Source organism: Gorilla gorilla, chromosome 19 (genome assembly GCF_029281585.2).
Source record: "Gorilla gorilla gorilla isolate KB3781 chromosome 19, NHGRI_mGorGor1-v2.1_pri, whole genome shotgun sequence".
Lineage (NCBI taxonomy): Eukaryota > Metazoa > Chordata > Mammalia > Primates > Hominidae > Gorilla > Gorilla gorilla.
In genome coordinates, this window is record NC_073243.2 from 98,079,426 (window position 1) to 98,103,297 (window position 23,872).

The following is a 23,872-nucleotide window of genomic DNA, read 5'->3' on the forward strand; positions in this document are numbered from 1 at the left end:
ACAGCTGGGTGTGCACAAGCTCTGGTAAGGACACTCATGTCATGATTTTTGTCTGGCCAACAGCAATTATAAGAGGGCATTGAATATAAGATGCAATATCATGTTGCATTTGGAATGACTACATTTCAATATGGTAAAGCGTGAAGACAAATGTGCAACGCTTAATGGGTGAAATATGGAACTCTCTCATCCCACTGAACTCATTTGCCATTTTTATATGCTGTAGTTTGTATCATTGTTTACAAGGCTATTAAACTGTTGAATGTGTTTGATCCTGTTGGGCCTCCGTAAGACATCCTTAAACATGGAAATCCATGAAAAACGTGTAGCTAGTAACTGATAAAACTTGGATCCACTCTTTTGCTAGGACATACTCAGAAATTGAGAGCAAAATTTTCAACCAGCTCTCGACTGAAATGTGTGGGTTAGGTTAAGATTTAGGAATTTGTCCTCTCCATTGATATTGCCATAAATGGTAGTCATAACTCTTTTGCAGATAAAAAATGTGGTTATATATTTCATTTATTAGGTGCCTATGAGGATCTAGGAGATTTAAATATATTTAAATCATTACCAGTCTGTTAGGTAAGTGGTTTTATTTCTAACGTCTAATTTAGGAGACAAAATATCTGATGTCACATAGCTGGGATTTAAGTTCAGGTCTGTCTGACCCCAAAGTTGCACTTTTCTATTAAGCCATATGGAACGGGATGTACATACGAGGCTTCAAGATGCAGAGTAGATGACTCCATAATTTAGAGATGAGTTTAGAAAATTTTACACTTTGGAATGTAAGCATAAAGGTAACAATTCAGAACATATGTCCACATAAAGCTTATACCTTATTTTCTTTTAAAATGACACTTATCAAAATTTGTAACATTTTACTTATCATTATACATTTATTTATATATTTGCTTAATATCTACCCCCAGTAAAGGCAAGAATAACCATTTTTTATTGATTATGAGATGTACATTTTTCATATTTTAACATCTGTGAAATCAGAATGCACCTTAAAATGGATATGTTGAACAGGCAGCATTATTTTTTCATTCCGAGTGTTGCATAGGATAATTATGCATTCTACAATTAATATTTTTAAATGTCTGAGTAAACATCTGTTTTCATTAGCTGTTCTATTCATAGTGTATAGCGCAGCGTCTGGCTGCGTAAAAGGCACTCATGAGCTTTTGTTCAATGAATGAAAGTGGAACTTCAAACTTTGCCTGCAGGTACTTGGATTTCTGGATGAAGCCTTCCGCCCACATGAGGTCCATTGTCTACGCTTGTTTTCCCATTATGTCTGACAGGATTTGTGTATGACCAATATTTTCAGCCTGGAAGGATGTACTATCCGCACAGACGGGGCTGCAGACCTCCCTCTTGTGAGTCCTATATATAGAGCCCTGCCAGCTGAAGCTCTTGCCTGGTGGAAACTATTTGTAGGCAAGCCTTTCTGAGTTTCCTACCGAACAATGTTTGATCATTTCCCTCCAAATGCCAGAAATTGACTTTCATTCTGGCAGGGGCTGGCGGGGGTAGGTGGCCTGTTGTAAATTCAGCCTTGGCTTGCTTTGTTTGTGTTGTTCAACAACTTCCAGCGAGCCTGAGCACTCAAGAAGATACCTTAAGACGCCATCTACCTTGCCCGAGGGGTTGAAATTCAGCCACACAGACTGGAAGCCTTCGCGGTTTGCTGTGAAGCCTCAAGAGAGTCATGGTTATGCCTGCCAAACACAAAATGCATGCCATCAGCCACCTGTGGAAATCTTCCCAGGAAGTAACTCTCCCCAAGCGATGCGTTGTAAATGGGCTGCTGCTGCAATGAGGATGGTGCCTAAAATACCATTAGGGAAGCACCGATTCAAATGTAACTAATGAAAGATAATCGGCGATGTAATGAATTGTAACATGTTTGTCCTGAGGTCGTGTGTTGACAGAGGATTCTTGGGATGGATAGGAGATGCCATGTGAGGAGGATCCGATCCTACTGCTATTTTCTGGTGTCTTCAGCACCACACAGAGAAGGGACTCAGAGTCTAGATACCGTCTTCAACACTTTTTATTAGAAACGGACAACAGCCGCTTACCAACAACCAGAGGTTGACTTCAACAAATATCCTGCAGGGCCTGGCCTGGTGGCTCATGCGTATAATCCCAGCACTTTGGGAGGCCGAGGTGGGCAATTGCTTGAGGCCAGGAGTTTGAGACCAGCCTGGGCAATGTGGCCAAACCTGTCTCTACAAAAAATACAAAAATTAGCCGGGTGTTGTGACACTTGCCTGTAGTCCCAGTTACTAGGAAGGCTGAGGTGGGAGGATCACCTGAGCCTGGGAGGTTGAGGCTGTGGTGAGTGGTGGTCACGCAACTGCACTCCAGCCTGTGTGACAGAGTGAGACCTGCAGGTCTCAAAAAAGAAAAAAAAAAATCCTGCAAACAAACTTAAACTTCCTGTGTTTTAGTTATTTACTTACCAAATAATACTGGGGTCTAAATGTTGTCTATTAACCTGACATATGGAGGCCGTGCCCTAGCATTGGATATGGACCAAGTGAATCTCCATGTTCTGAAACCATGTCAGCACCCTGCCTTCCAAGTCAGGCTCCATAGAGGTTGACCAGCAGGATGTTACCAGGATGAGTTCCCAATTTCCTGATTATCCTTGGATGACCTTTTAGGATTTGAGTTGCTGGACTGTGAATTCCAAGGACTAAATTCTAGATTCAACAAGACCAACCTTAAGTGTCCTGCCTTTTATTCAACTCGATGGGAGAAACCATACATGAGAGATCTCTAAAAGCATTTGGCAGTGTTTTCCCATTACATCTTCACAGTTAAGATGATCAAGGTGTTTAGCCACATAGGATAAATTACCTTGGCTGAAGTGTATGTGCAACTGTGTGAGCACAAGTGATTTATGGACGTGGTTTGCTATTTGCATATGAAATAGACTTCTTGTTGTTTATGGTGGAGAAAATGGCTCCTATGGGTCACAATTAGCCTATCTGGCAGTTAGTCACAATTAGTCACAATGCTGGCAGTGCATTGTGCTTGCAAAGTTGTTTACACAAAGTAAGACTGAGTTTCTTGACGTGGACAATATATTCAGAGCTGTGGCTTCTCGGATTTCTAATCTGATATGGTTTAAAGTTTCTCATTGTTCAAAGGAACTATTGAGATATCACTGTTGACTCAATGCTTATTATTGGGCAGTGAATAGAATTAATTGAACAACAGAAGGAGTTGTGTTGCTACCGAGCAGTTAAAACGCTTTGATTGGTTGATAAACATGATTAAGAGGCATGGTTCAACTGTATAGTGTATAAACAATATTACCCTAACAACACCAGGCTTCGAGAGAGAGGAGAGGCCCAGGGCAGACACTCTAGGAGAAAAACTTGAGTGGTATAAGTGGAGTTTTAATTTTTATTCTGTGAACGTAGTGAATAATACATGCAAATTAGAAATGTGAAAGTAAAATGGAAGTAAAACTTTCCATTTGGAAGCCTGTTGGATGTTGAGCAGGTCTGCCAGGAGTTAGAAGACCATTCTGGAAGAGCTGACTCCAGCCTGTCCATGCACGGCTACAATGTTAAGGATTGGCAGGAGACAGCTCTGGAAGCAGAGCGTCACTCGAGTTTTAACGGTAAGGTGCTGTTGTCTGTACCTTTGCATGTGTGTTTTGGATTATCATCTGTCACACCTGGGTGGAAAAAAAAACTTGAAAAAGGTTCAAAGTCACACACTGATGAATTTGCGAGAAACACATTTTTAAACTAATGTTCACATGGTGCATAGGCTACATATTCATTTTTTAAATAAAAAAAATTTTGCATCCATAGGCTTTTCTGCACATTGCTGCTTAAACTACGCACATAGAAATTCATGCTGCATCTTTTGAGAAGATGCTTTCCTGGGGTCAGAAACACATTCATGGTGGTTTGGGAACTTTGTATTCTTTCAAACCTGTAAACTTTAGTTGGTGATTAGAAATAGTTAAGGCAGATTCTAGGCTGCAAGGTTTAGGCTTATGAAATCACTCCCCTGTTCTATATGCCTGCAAATGAGGTCACAGACAGTGAGATGCAAGGCTGTGCCTTTGGAAATCACATTGAAGAATGAGCTTCCCTAGCACAGGGCTCAGCTCAGCAGCTTTTTATTATGCAAATGCATAGAGAGGGATTTGGAAACCTCTTCCACTGCCAATTAATGTCAGAAGAAATTGGAGGTTTCTCTAGGACTCAGTTCTCAACCATTAACCCATGCTTCCTACTGGGCTTGATCACTGTGTCTTTTTGTGTATCCCCAGAAGCTCACATGATCCCCCCAGCCTGTTGTTTTTACCACAAAAGAGCAGGCATCTACCTCTGAATTTTTTAAGTATGCCACCACCTGCCACCCCTCACTTGCCCAAGCCACAAGATTCTGATGCATCCTTCCCAAGGTGAACGTCTTCCAGCCAAGCCCCTGAACTTGCTTGCTGGAGTTAGAAGACCATTCTGGAAGAGCTGACTCCAGCCAGTCCATGCACTGCTTATTCTTTAAGACCAAGTGCTAGTGTTACCTCCTCTGAGAAGCGTCCCCTGACACTTTGAGGAGGAGGTGCGAGTTTCCTTCCTGTACCCTGTCAGCACTTTCCTTCGATGTCTTATAGAGTCCTTGTCACATCACTGTAGTGAAATGACATTTGCCCACATGTCTCTTTCTCTTGCTAGATTGTGAGTTCTCTTCATTTTAAAATAATCTTCCTTTAACACAGAGCTTGGTCCATAGTATATGCTTGGTCCTTAATATATGCTTGTGGAATAAGTTGAATGAATTAAACATTTCACATGTCTGAACATTTTTCCTGTGCTTCAGTACCAAGTCTGAAACACCACAATTGATGATAAAATCTCAGGTATAATTAATGAATTATTCTTCCTTGACATGAACTATGTTTTGAGAGTAAGTCAAGTATTTTGGAGGTTTCAATTATATATTTAGGATGCTGGTTTGGTTCACTCCACTGAAGTATAATATTAACAGAATTACCTTAATAGTATTGCAGTGTATTATGTAAATAATTACACAGTTTCTACTTAGTGCACTGTGTTAAAGAAAAAAAATACTCAGTGACACTTGTTAAAGCATGGTAAAGTAAGACTTTATTCACGACCGTCATGTTAGGTATGAGGACCTATCTGGGGAGTGATGGGAGAGATTGGGCTCAACTGTGAATATGGCATGGTCAAGTGAGGATTTGTAGCCAAGGAGCAGGGCAGGGGTCAGTGGATAGAAAACTGCTTAGAGGAAACATCAATGGGGAGGGGGATTCTGGCTAAACTGATGACCTACCAGGATTCTTGCTGAAGAAAGGCCAGAGGGATGAGACAGCATGTGGGGGATGGTGGAGGATGAGGAAACCAATCAGTGATTGAAGGTGATCTGATATTGAGTACCCTCTACAGGGGGTTCTTGTTAACTGACTTGGCAGAGTTCTTTGCTAAAACTAGATTTTACAAGGAAGTGTACAGATGGGCCTAGGAGAAGATTCAGGAACCTGACTAAAGTTTGGCCAAGCAAAGAAAGTTTGTCAACTGATAAGATAGCTTATTATATTATAACTTCATGATCCAAAATGACCAATGGGAAACATTCCAGAGCTACCTAACTATGAGTATGTATGTATTTAACTACAAGTCCGTATATATTTAACTAAGTTCCACACTAAGGTCTGGAACTATTATTGCAATGATGCTATGTTATAATTAGGTTGCTGTAATGTAATAATTGACTTTATCCATAAATATCATGCCAATAACAACCAAATGTACCATAAAGTCAAGCCATATATCTTTTCTCTTGTTTAATAAACACACATTATTTTCAATTAAAAAACTTGAAATTATTCTGTATATATTCATTTGCTCATTTGCAAAAATTATGGTCCAGATCTGATGTCTATCTTTTTTTCTGCTTTTCTCAGAGATAGAGAATGCTTAGTACCAAGTTACCGGCGTACGATGGACATGAATTCCAGACTTGTGAATTCTGTTTTTCTTTACTTCCCTAAAATGAAACTGAAGTCTATAACTTTGTTGGTTGACTTTGTTGACTTCCAGAAAAAGGAACAACTTGAAAGATAGATGGTAGTCCTCTAGACTGTTAAATTTACCTAATGGCAAAGCTGGTTTTAAAATGGAGAAAAGTCTTCTCCCCACTGCAGCGGAATGTGTGTTGTTCCTGTTTTGTGCTGTATGTGTTTGTGTTAGGGAATGCTGTTGCTTATGAACTTTCAGATTGCTGCAGGTTTTCTCTGAACAGTGAATCTCTTGTGGGTAGAAGCTGTGGGGGAAGAGAGCACACCTCCCTCTCCCGCTGAGAAGCTCTGCAGGAGGGCAGCCGTTGTTTCCAGTGGGGTGCTTAGTAGAAGCCAAGACAGAAAGAACCTTTGCTCTCAGGTTATCTTTTGAAATCTGAAAAGATGTCAGTTTTCTCATTCTCTGGCAAATTAACCAAACCATTTTCAGTGTGCTGTTAATCAGGCCCAGACCTGTTTGGCCAAGTCAACAAATTTCACATAGAGCAGATCAAAACCATTTCCTTACAGCACTGGAAGGTGAATGGATCTAGGGTTTAGCCGGGAAGAGAGAGGTACTGTCTATTTAAATTTTTTTTTTTTTTCATTTTTAGAGACAGTCTCACTCTGTCACCCTGGCTGGACTGCAGTGGCGCCATCGTAGCTCACTGCAGCCTAGAACTCCTGGGCTCAACCAATCCTTCCACCTCAGCCTCCTCAGTAGCTAGGACTATAGGCATGCATCCCCGCATCTGGCTAATTTTTTAATTGTAATTTTTGTAGAGATGGAGTCTTGCTATGCTGTGCAGACTGATCTCAAACTCCTGGCCTCAAGCAATCCTCCCGCCTCAGCCTCCCAAAGTGCTGGGATAACAGACATGAGCCATTGTGCCAGTCCTGGTGCTGCTTGTAAAGGCCCACTGAGCACTCTCTAGCCTGAACTAGTTAAGGCCCAAAGATGCCCCATCATTATCATGCCATAGCTAGACCCTGGGGGAATGTAACTGTATGTGCAAAACCTATGCCTACTTTGTACTAAGTGCTGTGCTCTGTGATATGGCAGGGAAAAACCCTTCTAGACGCCATGGAATTTAGAGCTGAACTTGTTCTTTCTATCATTCAATTTTTGCACAAGTCTAGTAAGGAGAAAAGGAGAAGTTAGAAGATCCCAAAATTTATGTCCTTGGGCTTTCTCTGTTAAGTTTCTACCTCAAGTGAGAACTCGGTCATACTAATCCATTAGGATCAATTTGTAAAATGACTTCCTTGAGAACAGTGATGTCAGGCTGGGCTGTACATTAGAATCACCAGGGGAGCTTTGGAGAAATGCCAGTGCCTGGGCCCCGCACCTGACCAGATAAATCAGAATTTCTCAGGGGTGGGAGGCCCAGGCATCAGTATTTTACAGCTCTCCAATGATTCCAATGAGTGGCCAGCTTTAAGCACAGTGGTTTGTTGTATGAATAAGGGAAGTTTTGGAATTCCACTCCTGTGCCATATATAACGTGAATGGTGACATATTATATATATATTTTTAGCATATGGGTAAGGGCCATTTGAGTTATATGGTCCCTGCTGCCAGAGAGACCTCTTGAAATTCTACATGAGAGGCATTTCTGATTTTGGAGTGAAATCACTGTGGGGTTAGGGAAAGAGGATATATGGCCATGTGAAGGTCCACCAGATCTCACTTCAGGTCCAGAAATTTGGTGTGCAGAAAACAGACTCTAAGTTAGAATTTGGATGATGGAATGTCGGGGGAGGTGAGGCTGTGGACACCGGGATATGCCTACAGCAGATTTGGGGTTGGTCTGGGTGAAAAATTCACACATCGTAAATGCTAAAGAGAGAGTTCTTTATTTGCCTGGAAGGAATGATAGGTAAGGGAGTGAGTAAATAGGGAGAGCTAGAGACCTTGGGAACTCCAGCAAAAATAGACAGGATGCCAAAGTTTATCCCTGGACAGAAGAAAATGGATGGTACCACACGCTTAAGTGCTATCTCTTTGCAATAGAGGGAAAGTGTGGCTCTTGTTAAATAGAGGAGGGCTTCACTAAAGCACCTGCTGTGAGTGGGATTAGCCAGCGTGTCATCTCTTTTCTTTCCCGAAACCACTTTACTGAAGTGCGCTTAATTCTGGAAGGAGGTGCCGTGCTTCCTCTGCAGCTGTGGCCCTTCACCGGGAAAAATGAAACGAAAGGGGAGTCAGAAAAGTCAAGACTTGAAAAGTGCAGTTAGGAGTGGAGAGTCTCTAAATTGAGGTTCTCCCAGCCAATTAGAGAGCAGGTTAGGCTGGGCTGGGAAGCATCACAGAGCAGCCTCATCTCTCTGAGAGAGGCTGGGAAAGGAGACGGGGCCCTGTGGGTTGAAACAGAAAAGCTGGAAGACAAAGAGGGAGGCTTTTCTCTGTGGGAAGATAGGGAAATGGGGTTGATTGTAGAGGGCTCTAAGGGTAAATGAGTTAGAGAACTGCTTCCCTCAGTTTCTCTAATTCAACAAAATAAAATGGGAGGCAGGTAAAGCAAGGTTAGCTGTATTTGCTGTAAATTGAGGGGGAGCTACTATCCTACCCAGGGTAGAATTCTGTGTAGTTATTTACGTTCCAGGCACAACAGCATGGATCCTATTGGCTTAATTTTGATTCTGCAATCGTGGACTCACGTTGGTCTAGAATAATTTGTTCCAGCCCTTAATTACTTGAGAGTGACTTGTAAAATAATTTTAAAATTATTTAGAGATATTAATTGAGGATCTTCAGTGTGCCAGGGCCTGTTGTTGACACTGCTGCTATCGAATAAATCAAAATGGAAAACATCCCTTCCCTGTAAAGCTGGTGCTCTGTAGGAATAATGAGATTCTCTTGTTATTTACTTTGTTTTACTGCTCAGGAGATAAGAAGGATCAGGTAATATATGTGGCAGATAGGAGAACTAAACCATTTGGGTGTCTTTAAAAAAAGAAAAGAAACACATATTTTACCAATAACCAGGTATTTCAGCCAGGCATACACGTTGAATAATTTTCTTTTTCTGCTCGTGAATTTGTCCTGATTCATCCACAGTTGGGGAAAGTGAAATAAAGTGAAGTTAGCTGGCCTGAGATGATCAAATCTATGTCCTTGGTTTCATTAGCACTGTGTTCTCATCAAGTGATCAATTATCTGTGGACTTGAGATTGACATTGACAGCCAAAGGGAAATCAGTCATGGATGTATTTACTTTAGTTATTTAAGATAAGGAACTTTAACCATATAGTAGTTCTGTCTTATCCAGGGGGAATATATTCCAAGACCCCCACTGAATGCCAGAAACCGTGGGTAGGATTGAACCCTATATATACTATGTTTTTTTCATATATATGTATATATATGTACATTTATATATTTACATTTTTTATATATACATATGTACATATATACACCTATGACAAACTTTAACTTATAAATTAGGTGCAGTAAAAGATTAACAACAACAATAGTAATAAAATAGAACAATTATAACTATATACTGTAATAAAAATTGTGTGAATGTGGTCTCTCTTTCTCTCTCAAAATATCTTATTGTACTGTATCTACCCTTCATGTGTGGATGTGAGGTGACACGAAGCCTGCATAATGAGATGAAGTGAGGTGAATGCTGTAGGCATTGTGATATAGTGTTTGACTGCTACTGACCATCTGATGGTATAGCAGGAGGACCGTGTGCTTTGGGTGATCCTGGATCACTGAGCTATGATGATGTCAATGATTGGGTGCCGGGAGCAGACGATGTTGATGATTAATGGTTAGGTAATGTCTACAGTGTGGAGATGCTGGATGAGGGAATGGTTCATATCCCGGGTGGTATGGATTTGGACGGCATGAGATTTTATCACATTACTCCAAAGGGCACAAAATTTAAAACTTAGGAATTGTTTATTTCTGGAATTATCCATTTAACACTTTTGGAACAAGGTTGACCACAGGTAATGGAAACCATAGAAATGGAAACCTTGGATGGGGATAGGAGAATGGCTGTAATTCATAGAGTACATTATTTACAATGATCTCAGATGGGGATTTTAACCTATATTATTCTCTATTATATTTGTTACATTACTGTATGAATACACATATATAAAGAACAAAATGCTCAAGTCAAACAAATAGAAATATATTCATTTCAACGTGTGCAACTGAACTTCCTTAAGTCAGATCTCTTTCTCTTTCTAAGATTCAGACGTGCAACGAAGCTAATCATGTCACCTAGAAAAACTTTTTTCTTTTAACAACCAAATATTCTTTGGCTGCAGAACCCATTCCTTTCCCTACCCACTTCCCCGTGCAAAGGTATTGTATGAGGACCTGGTATATGCAGTATGATGTCGATAACAGTGATACTGTCAGATGGAAACAGCAGTGAGTAGGGGGAATCTGGAGCGTCACCTACTGACTACCCAAATGAGGAACTAACCTCCGAGACACTTTCAGGAGTAGAAGATGGGGTGACGGTGTTATCATTTTCTGAGAGACACAGGAGTGCAGTGAGAACTGAATACATTCATCCCAACTGGGAGCACCTGGGTACCAGTCCACACTGGCACTAAAATACCACTGGTATAACTCAGGAAATCGGTGCTAGTTAGCTGGTCTCCATCTACAACTCCTCGTATAACCCTTGTATGGGATCTCCTGCTAGAGCATACTAGAAAACTGTTAAGCGCATATTTTTTAAAAAGTGCTTATGGAATATCAATTTGAAGTTATGCAAAATTCTTATTTGCCCTTGGGCATCCTATGCCTTGGTCTGGTCCTGTGGACAGCAAGGGCTTGATTCCCAACCCTGCCACTTTCTTAGTTGTGTGCTTTTGAGAAAGCGGTTAATGGTCCATAGTCTTGATTTCCTGGTGTGGAGATAATAATGTCTGCTTCATAGGGATTTTTTGACAATTAAACCAAAACATAGTGAGCAAATGATGACTAACAGAACCAAGCTGGCAATGCAACCAGGGCAAACAATGCAAAATATACACTTCAGGAGGGTCTGGGAAAAGATGTCCTTGCTTAGGCACAAAAGAACTCTCAGACCCAATAGCCCCATCCTCCATCCACTTCTGCTGGCTGCCAATGGGGTGAGTGGAGTAGATCTGTGTCAGGAACAAACCTGTCAACAAGGCAGAGCTTCATAAGGGTGTAGGAAGCTTAAACATTTGTACAATTAAAAGAAATCATTATGAAAATGTTTTGTTTCACTTAAATTTTGATGTCCAGGATCAAATCCTTGGTCATGCCATTTTAATTCGAGTGCTGTTTGATTTAGTGTGATCACCAAACTGCATGCAATTTAACCCTCACAAACCTCTTTCAAGTTGGGACTTTTATCTCCATTTTACTTTTATCTTCATTTCTATAAGGTCTCCCATATAGTAGAGGATTATAAGCCTAGAGACAAAATGAAAGACTGATCATGTATGTAGTTTATACACAGTTTGTGTATATAAGCATGCAGACTTGGACTTTGGTTCTACAGAGTTAAAGGCAAATGTTAGTATTTTTTACACATCAGATGGATAGATTAGTTTTGAGACAGTCACAGAGATTTTTGGGGTATTCATTAGGATTTGTATTTTAAAATTTTGAGCCTGTAGATTATGTAAACGTTTGAAGTCATGAGAAGTAGTCCACATATTGACGAAGGAATGAACCTTGGCTGTCACCTAGTCCAACACTTTCATTTTGTAATTGAGGAAATTGTGGCCTGGAGAGGTTAAATGAAAGATGTGAGGTCTTGCAATTAGTGTCAGAGCTGGGACTAGAACCTTACCACCTCTTTCTGACATCAGTGCTCCTTTGTCTATGGGGGATTGGCCACCTGGGAAGCAGAGCTCCTTTCTTGTGAGGTAGTACATTAGCCATTCTCCCATTCTAAGGCAGTAATAACATATCACAAATTGCCGCAATGTTTTAATGCTGCTCTAGATTTCCTTGGACATTGAATAGGTTTCTGGCCATGTTCCCCACCCCTATTCATTGGTGCTTTTTCATGCAATGCAAAACAGTTTTAGTAGGACTCCAGAAAAGTCTTGACATAGTTTACCTCCTGCCTTCTTAATCCCTCTCTGCCTTCACTTTCCAAGTGTCCTAGGTGTTTCAAAGGCCAGCAGGACAAGCCAACCCCCAAAGAACTAGTCACCTGACTGCTTGTTGCTGCAGTTCCTTAGCAGCCAGAAAGCTGCAGGGTTAGGTCTGCAGATTGACAGTGCACTGTTCTAATTACTAAATATTTGTTTGACATTATTGACTTTTTTATGGTAGTTAAAAAGCAATTTCAATATTCCCAGGATACCTTAGTGTAATGCAATGAAAGTTGAGATTGATAAACATTGTGACATTTCATCTATATGACACTAGGATTGACTTCATATTACTTGTCTTCAGGCAATAGAACAATCAGTTTACATAAGAAAATATATTCAAGTCTTAACATGCTTTTAAATATATTAAATAACTTCTGAAAACATTTACTTAAAAATATGTCAATAATTAGCTTTGTATAAATAAAGCCACTTTGGAAGTTTCTTTCTCCTGTGATATTTAAGTAAAAATAGAATAATTAGTCTTCTATTTTAGGGAGTGATTTCCCTCTTTTTCATTAGGATATTTTTTCCTCTGGAATCAGAAACAATTGGGTTATGAAGTAATGTGTTGCCATGGGAGAATCTTATTTAAATCTCTGTGTTCTTTGGAACGCCTCAGTTCCTTGCCATGGAAGAATCTTTTTTAAATCTCTGTGCTCTTTGGAAGCCCTCAGTTCCTTTACATCTTGAATCTTCTGGCTGTCTACTTCTTTTATTTTTAGTTTTGGCTACCAAGCATTTGCCATCTCTTTGTGTTGTTGCTGAATTCCTGGCTCCCTGGTTGACCTCTGAGTTCTCAAGCTGCTAAAGATATTTAGCACAAACTTAGAGTGATCACTTAGAGAAAAGTCTTTTATTTCTCCCTGCCAGGAAGGCAGAAAACAATTCAAAACAACAGGACATCTTCCTGGCTTTAGTGACGTTTGAAAAAAGTTTTAAATGTACTTTTATTTGATGTTTATGGAATGAACTAACATGTTTGTTTTTAAAGAAATGGTGAGAAAACAGGTAGATTATCTATTTTTTAAACCTGAATCCTGCCTCTTGCCACCTCCCCAGCAAAGTTGTCTCTCAGATAGGTAGTCCTTCAAGTTCAGAGATCTTGCATAGGTCTAGCAATAACCTTTCAATTGCTCTGAAATCTCCAACTTTTTCATCTTTACTTTTCCGTTAAGTCTTTTGTACCTTAAAAAATTCTTTCTTGACTCTAAATTTTCCTCTCTATTACTACCATACCCTATTCCTTTATAGTCAAGTTTCTGGAAAAAGTAGTTTATATTCAGCATTTTTATATTTCTCTTTTCCCAATCATCTTTTTCTCAAATCTATATTTATTTCTGTCCAACCAATGAAATTATTCTAACAAAATTACTCTATTATTTATTTTTGCGTTACAAACCATACCAAAACTTAAGGGCGTAAAGCAGAAACAATCATCTGTTATCTCTCTTTATTCTGTGAGTGACTGGGCTTTGCTGGGTGGTTCTTCTGCAGGTGCCATTGGCTGGCTTGCTGTCATCTGTAGGGGAAACTTAGGTTGGAACATCCAAGACAGCTTACTCAAATGGTTGAAAGTTGGTGCTGGGGTCAGCTAGAAGGTCAGATGATACCGCTGACCAGAAGGTTTTGTTCTCCTTCATTTGGTCTCCCTACATGGCTGAGTTCTGAGGCAACATTCTAAGTGCAAGGGCAGAAGGTGAAGATCTCTTAAGAACTAGCCTAGGAAGTCCCATCTCATTTACCCTCAGATTTTTTTTTGGTGAAAACTGGCCATAGGGCTAGCCAAATTCAAGGGGAGGGGAAATACAGTCTGTTTCTTGACAGGTTAGTGGCACAGTCACACTGCAAAAGAGCTGTGAGAAGCTGCAACCATCCTGTAAACACAGTCCCTAAAGATATCCTAATTAACCCAACCAATCCTGTATAGCATTGTTGCTATTGGTCACTCTCCATGATTTATTGATACTATGGTTTCTTGGTTTCCTTTCTATTTCTTTGCACATTCATCCTTAGTTTTTTTTTTTTTTTGAGGTGGAGTCTCACTCTGTCACCCAGGCTGGAGTGCAATGGCGCAATCTCGGCTCACTGCAACCTCTGCTTTTTGGGTTCAAGTGATTCTCCTGCCTCATCCTCCCAGGTAGCTGGGATTACAGGCACATGACACCATGCCTGGCTAATTTTTGTATTTTAGTAGAGACAGGGTTTTGCCATGTTGGCCAGGCTGGTCTTGAACTCCTGACCTCAGGTGATCCACCTGCCTCGGCCTCCCAAAGTGCTGGGATTACAGGCATGAGCCACTGTGCCCAACCTCATCCTTAGCTTTCTTTATTTGCACTTCTTTTTCTCCTTGCTCCTAGGATACTGGTGGTCCCCAATTTTCTTCACATTTTTAGTGTGTTTTCATTTCAATATGTTTGTTAGAAAAATCATATCTGCACTCATGGTTTAAACTTTGATTTATTCATTCATTTGACAAATACTTATTGAATGCACATACCACCTGCTGGTTGAAAGAGCTGTTGATGTGTACTTTTGCAGTTTCTGTACTGCACAACTCCAACAGGTACCACATTGTTTTCACACTGATTTGACATTGTAGCTTTTATATTGACCATCTTCTCTATGTCTGTCTATATGTGCCTATGTCTATATCTATATATATGTCTGTGTCATATCAGTGGTTCTGAACAGGAGAAGTTATTTTGTCCCACAGGGGCCATTTGGCAATGTCTGGAGACATTTTTTATTCTCAGGAGTTGGTGGTGGAGGCTACTGGGACCTAGAAGTTAGAGACCAAAGGCACTGCTAAAACCTCACATTGCACAGGACTGCTCCTCACAGCAAGAATGGTCTGTCTCATAAAGTCATCGTGCTAAATTGAGAACCTGCATGTTATCTGTATCTGCAATGCAATTTCCCCTTGAACATTTCCAGTGGCCTGTCTGCCTCGTCCACCTGTGTATTGAGTCACCTCAAAATCTTACACATCCAAAAGCTGAACTTATGATTGTGTTGCTTCAACCTGTTCCTCTTGATGAACCCAGTGTCTGGGAATGCCACCATCACCCACCTGACTGCCTCTGGGCATGCATCACGCCAGCCTACTTTCCACACTACTGCCAGAATGATGGATTTTTCAGTGCTGCACAGACAGCTAAACACGTATCTCTCTTGATTTGAAACTCATCAGTGATTCTCCGTGGATTTTACATAACAGTTAAACTTTGTAATGTGGTTCAGAAAATATTTATGATCTGACTTTTTTCTCATTTCCTATTATGTTTTCCTAGTCCTTTTTAGTTCACACATCCTGGCTACCTTGTGGTTTTCAGAATGTGCTTTTGTGTGCCTCTCAGCCTTTGTGTATGCAGAAAGGCGACTGTCCTAGGAGTATGACCAACCCTCCTTCAATGCTAGGCTTCAGCCACCTCCTCCTGAAAGCTGTCCTGTCATCCCCACCCCTACCCCTTATCAACTCCAGGCTAGAGTGGGAGACCCTTCTTTTTGCTCCTTCTCTGTAGACCCATAAATGCCCCTGCATTTGGAGACCCATAAATCTGATGCCCCTGTGGCAACTGCCATGCCATCTGTCATATTTAAATTTTCAGCTCACATCCTGCCAGCCAGGCCATGAGCTTTTTTGAGGTTACCAGGTAGTGTTAGTCTCTTCAGTGCTGGCACATATTAGGTGTTTAACAAATGTTTGTTGATTAAAAGAAGGGATCCAGAGGGGCCACTTTTCCTCTTCCCAGTGGGAGCTACTGGTTGGCATTAAAGGTAATGTATTATTCCAAGAATGAATTGGAAGCCGAATGTCTACCAGTGTCAAAATAGTTGAATAAAGTATGGTACATTCATACTGAATATTTTTGCAGCTGTTACACAGGATGGAATAGTCTGTATTAAACTAGAAAGAAGTCCATGATGTATTGTTAAGGGAGAAATGCATGAAAACATTTTATAGTATGATGTAAATATAGGTGTGTGCATATATTTGAATAGGATTGTATGATCATACAGTATAAGGAAAGACATGCTTCAAACTGCCAACATTGGTTACATTAAGCATGCCTTATTCTCATAATTAACAATTGATAGTTAAAGAGCAAGCAATGGTATTCAGAAGTTAATTTCAAGACCAAATATGTAGCTGTAGATAAACAATAAAGATAGGAGATACTGTAGAAAAAATATTACTTTAATGGCTTAGGAAAATGTTTACAAAAATGGAGATCTCTTTTTTGATATTCTGTTGAATGCTTATATATGCATAGAAATAAGTGTGTAAAGATTTAGAACAAAATGTTAACAATAATAATTTCTGGATGGCAGATGATTTTTCTCTCTTTTGGCTTCTCTGTATTATGCAATTTCACAACAATGAGCATGCTTTATTTTCATAAGAGAAATAAATTATTTCTAAAAATAGAAGATAGTACATAAAAATTGGTACCATTAAGCTGTCTGTTATTTGGATACCTAAGACTTGAAAAAACAACAATTGTATGAAATTATTACAAAATGAATCCACTTGAGAACAGCAGTTTCCGTGTAACATTTTTATTCTTTTCTTTTAGCAAAGACTGAAGGAAGAGAAGGAAGCCAAGCGGGCTCTTTTGGATGCGAGGCATAACTACTTATTTGCAATTGTGGCTTCCTGTTTGGACCTGAACAAAACCGAAGTGGAGGATGCCATTCTTGAAGGGAATCAGGTGGGATGCGTTTGACTTCTCACTGACTTGATTATGGAGGGCACAGATGGTCTGTTGACACAGTCCTGTGGCAGGATCCCATGCTGTGCCCAGAGGGAGGTGCCTGTCTTAACGTGGACAGGACTCCATTCTGACTCTGTACTGGTGCTTGCAGAATGAGCTTAAGGCTCTCCAGCTCTCCATGTTGAATAGGGGCACTTATAATTGTCATTTGAGTTCTGTGATTCTGATGGCATTGTCTGCATCTCTCTACATCCAGTGAAGCTGGGCTCTCATGCCATTTTGGAAACTAAAGCCGGGGAACAGAATCTCCTCTCAAGTTGCCGATTCGTCTTTTGTGCATTTCCCCTGTTCTAGGCACTGGATTTGTGCCATGATTTTCTGGCTTTCACTTTGGTTTGGCAGCTGAACCTGCTTTCTTTTGTTCCTAACCTGCTTGCTTTGATTCCCATCTTCTGCTACAATTTTTCTTTAAAACTGGGGGTGTGATTTGCTTTGTGTTTGACCTTGGTTGGGGAAGGCCAAAATATGGGAAGATATAATTTCCTGGGCAGTGAGAAAAGCATATAAGCAGCCCTATGATGATTCCTGAAGATTTTTTAAAGAAACGAATTAGACATTAGGAAAAAAAAGAAAGAAGACAAGCCCTTTTTGCTGACAGGGTGCCACACCGTTGGGAATTCTTTTCAGTGGTAGTCTTGTAAATTTTAACAACTGGATTTGGGCAAGATTGGAAGAAGTAGGCAGAGGGAGGTACTAGTTTGAAAATCTGCTAATTTCTGTGGTGTAAATACTCCCACAATGGCTGGTTCCAAACTACTATCATCATGTTAACAAAATGTTGAGTTGGAAAGAGTTATGATCCATTGGATATCCTGGGCCAGTACGAGCCATCTGTGGCACACCACTGGCTTCATTCCTTCCTGCTGGGCTACTCTGGTGGGGTTAGTAGGAGTTGGGGAACAATTAAGAATGGATAACACGAAAATGGGTAAACTACAGGATGGATCAAGCGGGAGCTGAGGAAATGTGCTTCTCCTCTTTCTCCTTCTCCTCATAGCTGACACTTATTGAATGTTTACCATGTGTCGGTCCCTGTTCTCAGTCTCTTTCATCTATGACTTCATTTCCATCTTCATAATACCAGGAGGTAGATAATATTATTCCCAGAATATGGAGGCATAAAAGCAGAGAGGGCCACTTGGGGAGATTGTTCCAGAGGTGAAATGCTTAACTCCACCCTGCTTCCCAATTCAGACATCTGGATTTGGGAATATGCAAGGGGAAGAAGCAGGCAAAAGTTCAGCTCTGTAGGGATACCAGGTTAAACTCCTATGTCAAGGTCAGGACCCAGGAATGTCAGAACCTGGAGGTTTAAAGAAAGCATCTGGCTCAGGCTCTCAAGCACAGAGGGGAGGGATAGGAGCTTCAATACTGGCTGTGATGGAAGCATGCCCTTCACCGCATTCTTGGCCTGGAATTGAATCTTGGGGAGTCCTTCCTCCTCGTCCCTGTGGCATCTTCAATCATGGTGGAAATTGAAGGGGACTTATTTTTCACATTTAATTGTTCAGGCTAGATTTTGTCCTTTAAAAACATTATTTTAAGATGTAGTAAATACACATCACAAAATTCACCATCTTAACCATTTTAAGTGTACAGTTCCTTAGTGTTAAGTGCGTTCACATTACTGTGCAATAAATCTTCAGAATGCTTTTTATTACAAAAACAGAAACGCTGTACCCATTAAACTACCACTCCACAGTCCTCCTTCCCTCCAGCCCCCGGCAACCCCCTCATTCTACTTTTTGTCTCTAGGAATTGGACTATTCCATAGGTACCTCACACAAGTGGAGTCATGCAGTGTTCGTCTTTTTGGGATCATCTTATTTCACTTAGTGTAAGGTTTGCAAGGTTCATCCATGTTGTAGCATGTGCCAGGATTCCTCTCCTTGTTAAGGCTGGATTATATCCCCTTGTATATGTATACCACATTTTGTTTATTGCTTTATCTGTCACTTTCATCTTTTGTGGAAGCTATTGTGAGTAATGCTACTATGAACATGGGTATACAAATATCTCTTTGAGAGCCCGCTTTCAATTCTTTGGGATATATACCCAGAAGTGGAGTTCCTGGATCCTGTGGCAATTCTATTTTTAGTTTTTTAAGGAGCCTTCATACTGTTTTCCACAACGGCTGCACCATTTACATTCCCACCAGTAGTGCTCAAGGGTTCCAGTTTCTCCACATCCTCACCAGCACTTGCTGTTTTCTGTTTTTTGGTGGTAGCCATCCTAATGCCTAATGGGTGTGTGGATTTTATCTTTTTATTTTCATATGAATTCCAAACTGTGCTATTGACTATTTAAAAGAAGTGTTTCTGTTGGTAGCAGGCCATTTGTTAGACTTGTAGACTTACAGTGAGCCTCAGGGATGGGACTCTTAGTCCCAGCTTAGTGCCAGGTTGCTTACTGGAAGGTGTGTTCATAGTCAGATATGTTCTCATTGGCAGTTTTGGTGATTATTGCAATTTAATATTAATTATCTCTAGAGTGTTAGACTAAGTTTTGAAAGGTTTGTTCTTGCTTATCTGCAGTTGACTGAAGCACTCATCTCTATTTAAATCTCCCTTCAACAGCGCAACACTTTAGGGAATTTGCAAATATGGATGGACAATGCTTTTCAAATGTGCATAAGTAGCAAATATTTCTATGATTCATGAAATTACTTTTTTGAACAGAGTCTTTACTATGGTGAGACATTGATTCTTTTGATGTAAATGCTCCCTTTTTTATAGGATACATTAGATGCAGTCCTGTTTGAATAAGAAAGATGACAGTAAATTTTCCTTTTTTATATTATTAATGCTGATTTAATTGCAGTTTCTAATTTGGATTGAAAATCATTATCTTGCCTTTTTCTTTTTCCCAGATTGAAAGAATTGATCAACTTTTTGCTGTTGGAGGTCTCCGACACCTCATGTTTTACTATCAAGATGTGGAGGAAGCAGAAACAGGTATCTGAATTTGATGTGACATAACCCAGAAATGTGTTATTAGATTTATCTGAGGGTAGCTTGAAGAAGAAAGCTACTGTGAGAATGGACCTGTTTCACCTTGCGGGCGGAAGGGAGGTGCGTGTGTGGGTCCATGTGGGAAACCATTAGTGTGTAGGGTGTGGCCCTGTGGAAGAAGTTCTGTTTCACCTCAAGGATGGAGGACAGATTACAGTTGGTATTTAGCCTGGTTGTTCTAACTTTATTGGAGTTGTCTCGTTTTCCTTCTCAGGCTGTGCTGGCAATGAAGATAATAAAGTAGATTACGTTTGACTTCCTTTTCTTATATTCTAGTTCATTCTGTGTTTTATCTTCTAGAACTTATAATGGGCACCTGTTTCACATGTATATAGGCATTATTTCTTTTTAACATAGGAATTATTGCCAGTATGTGTAACACCCCTTTTTAGTTAGCTATCACATTGTGTTTTCTACTGACTCTGCTTTAAATAAATAATATTGGATGACAGGTTTCATCATTCTCATTTATGAAAAATTTGCAAATCTTTTTTTTTTGTTGTTGTTATTTATTATTATTATTTTTTGAGACAGAGTCTCGCTCTGTCACCAGACTGGAGTGCAGTGGCACAATCTTGGCTCCCTGCAACCTCTACCTCCTGGGGTTCAAGCAATTCTCCTGCCTCAGACTCCCAAAGTACAGTCCCAGCCTGTAGCTGGGACTACAGGTGCGTGCCACCACGCCCAGCTAATTTTTGTATTTCCAGTAGAGACGGGGTTTCAGCATGTTGGCTAGGATGGTCTTTATCTCTCGACCTTGTGATCCACCTGCCTCGGCCTCCCAAAGTGCTGGGATATAGGCGTGAGCCACCGTGCCTGGCCCAAATTTGCAAATCTTTCTATAGATTCAACTGGCGTAGTCTATTCTACTTTTAAGTGGATTAATGTAATTTTAAAGGCCTAAGTAGGAACATAAGTCAATATCTGATTAAATGTATTATTTAATATATTAAAATATTATATACATCCTTTTTATGACCCATTTGATAAAAGGGAAAATAGCTATTGCTCTTGGCATATAGTAAGACTATACTTCTTTGTTTAAAAACTGAAGAAATTATGCATGCAAATTTGAACTGGCATTTTCTCAAAGCTGTCAATTTGATATTTTGTGCTTAGAAGGCTTATTACATTTTAAGTGAAAAATCAAGAGATAGAAGGTTTGGTTTCTACACCAGATTGCAAAACATAAGCTCAAATGAAAGATCAAGTTTATCCATGAACGGAGCACTGGACGAAACTGGCCTTCTGTGTAAATTTTACTTGGACCAAGAAGTGTTCATAGGATGTAAACATAAAACCAAGTTTAACCTTTAAATCTTCTCACTGGTGATAGTCCTTCTTCTGAACTTGGATTAGAATGCAGGCAATCCTGTGACTTTCCTGGATGCTCTTAGATTACAAAAAATTCTGTAGTCATTTCAAATTACAAACACAACCTTAACTCAAAAAGCAAAACTGTCCAGTTGATGGAAAGTGAAATATTCTTCCCTCCTCATCCTTGAACCTCCCATTTCTCTGAAGGTTGAACTTCTCAGTAGGAGAAGAGGGAGGACCATGTGCTCTTCTCCCTACCTTCGTCTTCTACCCCTTGTCCACATCAGCTTAACTAAAGTGGCTGACTGTGTGAGGCCAGAGGCAGGGCAAAGGTAAGAGGGAAGAGGTGCAGGAAAGTTTTTACTGGACTGGCACTGTCATGAGCTGCTGACCTTGCACTCTTACCTTGCTCTTGTGGGCACGGTGGTGGGTTCTCCCGAGGTGACAGGCTGTCCTGATGATGGCCTCTGAAATTTGGTAGTCTAAGCCACCAGTCTCGCTCACTCTGTCCCATCCTCCTTCAGGTGCTCCTTTTGAGTAGGATTTAAGGTGGCTCCAGTCTGGCTCTTTTCAGCAGGGGCCCCACCTGGGTTCCTAGGTCCCTGCCCTCCATGGTGGTGCTGTTAGCTCCCAGTGCAGTACAATTTCTCTCTATCTGCCTTATTGAGCACTGTGCTTAGATTTCTTGGTCAGGTGTCATATCCCAGTCATTTTGTTCCTAAACTCCAGGAGACATAAATCAAGCTCTTTAGGTGGTTGGGTTGAAGACCTTTTTTATTGACTGGAGTGACTGACTGTCCTGATTGTAGCACTGAAAGTCCTGCATCCCAGGAAACCCCCCTGTCCTGGGCAAGCTGGGACAGTTGCAGTCTCATTCTTGACCTGAGGTAAAAGTAGGAACAGTTTATAACCTCACCATTTGCATAGCATGATATGGTTTGGCTCTGTGTCCCCACCCAAATCTCATCTTGAATTGTAACTCCCACAATTACCACGTGTCTTGGTAGGAACCTGGTGGGAGGTGATTGACTTATGGAGGCGGGTCTTTCCTGTGCTGTTCTGATGATAGTGAATAGGTCTCATGAGATCTGATGGTTTGATAAGGGGAAATCTGTTTTGCTTGGGTCTTATCCTCTCTTTGCCTGCTGCCATTCATGTAAGACGTGACTTGCTCCTCCTTGCCTTCTGCTATGATTGTGAGGCTTCCCCAGCCACGTGGAACTGTAAGGCCAATCAAACCTCTTTCTTTTGTAAGTTGCCCAATCTCAGGTATGTCTCCATCAGCAGCATGAAAACGGACTAATATTTAGCATAACTGTCCTCACAAAATCCTTCCTTAGTCTACACGCTCTTGACCCTTTTGCATTCTGATGGGGGCCAGGGAGAAGATGTCTAATCAGTTCTAGGACAACAGCTTTGAAATTTCTGCAGAATTTTTTTTTTCCTTTGAAATTCTGTTTTCTGTTGTCTATCATGCGTTGGTGCCTTGGTTGAAACTTGTTGCCTAACATCTTATTACTCATGAGACCCAGGTGATATTAGCCAGGAGCAGGATGCAATTTTGAATGAGGGGGAGATTGATCTTCTAGTTACCTTTAATGAGGGTTCACTGTCCAAGCCCCAGTCAAGGTCTCTAGCCTAGCACCACGGGAGGAAGATCCCTGAGGGAGGATTACTCCGAGAGGTTCCAATCCCAGGATTTTAGGATTCAACTTCTGGTCCACTCCCCGTCCCAAAGTCCACCATTAGCACCATCCTCCCACCGCAGTGATCCTGATTGAGCTACCGGTCCATTTGGAGATCTAAACATTTCTTGGGCAGGTAAGAACACAATGAAATAGCTCAGAGTGTATTCTATGTACTTAAATTATCTACTCAATGAGCCACATGCTTGGATAATCAAAGATGACTGTTCAAGTACTGATAATAATAATGCTTACAGAGGCTAGTATTGTTATGTGCTTTTCTAAGGACTTTACACAGTGTGTTGATTTTCACAACAATTTCAGATGCTAAGTTCTAGTATCATTCTTTTTTTTTTTTTTTGAGACGGAGTTTTGCTCTTGTTGCTCAGCCTAGAGTGCAACGGTGTGATCTTGGCTCATCACAACCTCCATCTCCTGGGTTCAAGCGATTCTCCTGCCTCAGCCTCCTGAGTAGCTGGGATTACAGGCATGTGCCACCATGCCTGGCTGATTTTGTATTTTTGGTAGAGACGGAGTTTCTCCATGTTGATCAGGCTGGTCTTGAACTCGTGATGTTAGGTGATTCACCCGCCTCGGCCTCCCAAGGTGCTGGGATTACAAGCATGAGCCACCACGCCCGGCCATATTATTCTCATTTTTAAGATGTGAATAGGAGAAAATGGAGGCACAGAAAGATAAAGTAACTTGCCAAGGTCACGTGGCTGGGAGTGCAGCCTGAGATTGAAGTTCTGAGAATCTGACTCTAGAGCCCACATTGTTAATCATTAAGTGGTCCTACCTCTACAAGACCCTGACTGCAGCAGTATTTGCAAGATAACCAGGTATGCTGACTATGACAGAGTAGGGACAGCATGGGGAAGTGGGGGTTCCGAGTTTTGTAGTCAG

General features: G+C 40.8%; 1 protein-coding gene across 1 annotated transcript in view; it reads left to right on the top strand.

Annotated features, from left to right (window-relative positions):
• Positions 1-23,872, top strand: part of DNAH5 (dynein axonemal heavy chain 5) — a 321,482-nt gene that overhangs the window by 63,304 nt on the left and 234,306 nt on the right. The window contains exons 2-3 of the mRNA XM_055366994.2: positions 16,756-16,890; positions 19,823-19,907. Coding sequence (XP_055222969.2) covers positions 16,756-16,890; positions 19,823-19,907 — 220 coding nt within the window. The remainder of the gene's footprint in view (positions 1-16,755; positions 16,891-19,822; positions 19,908-23,872) is intronic.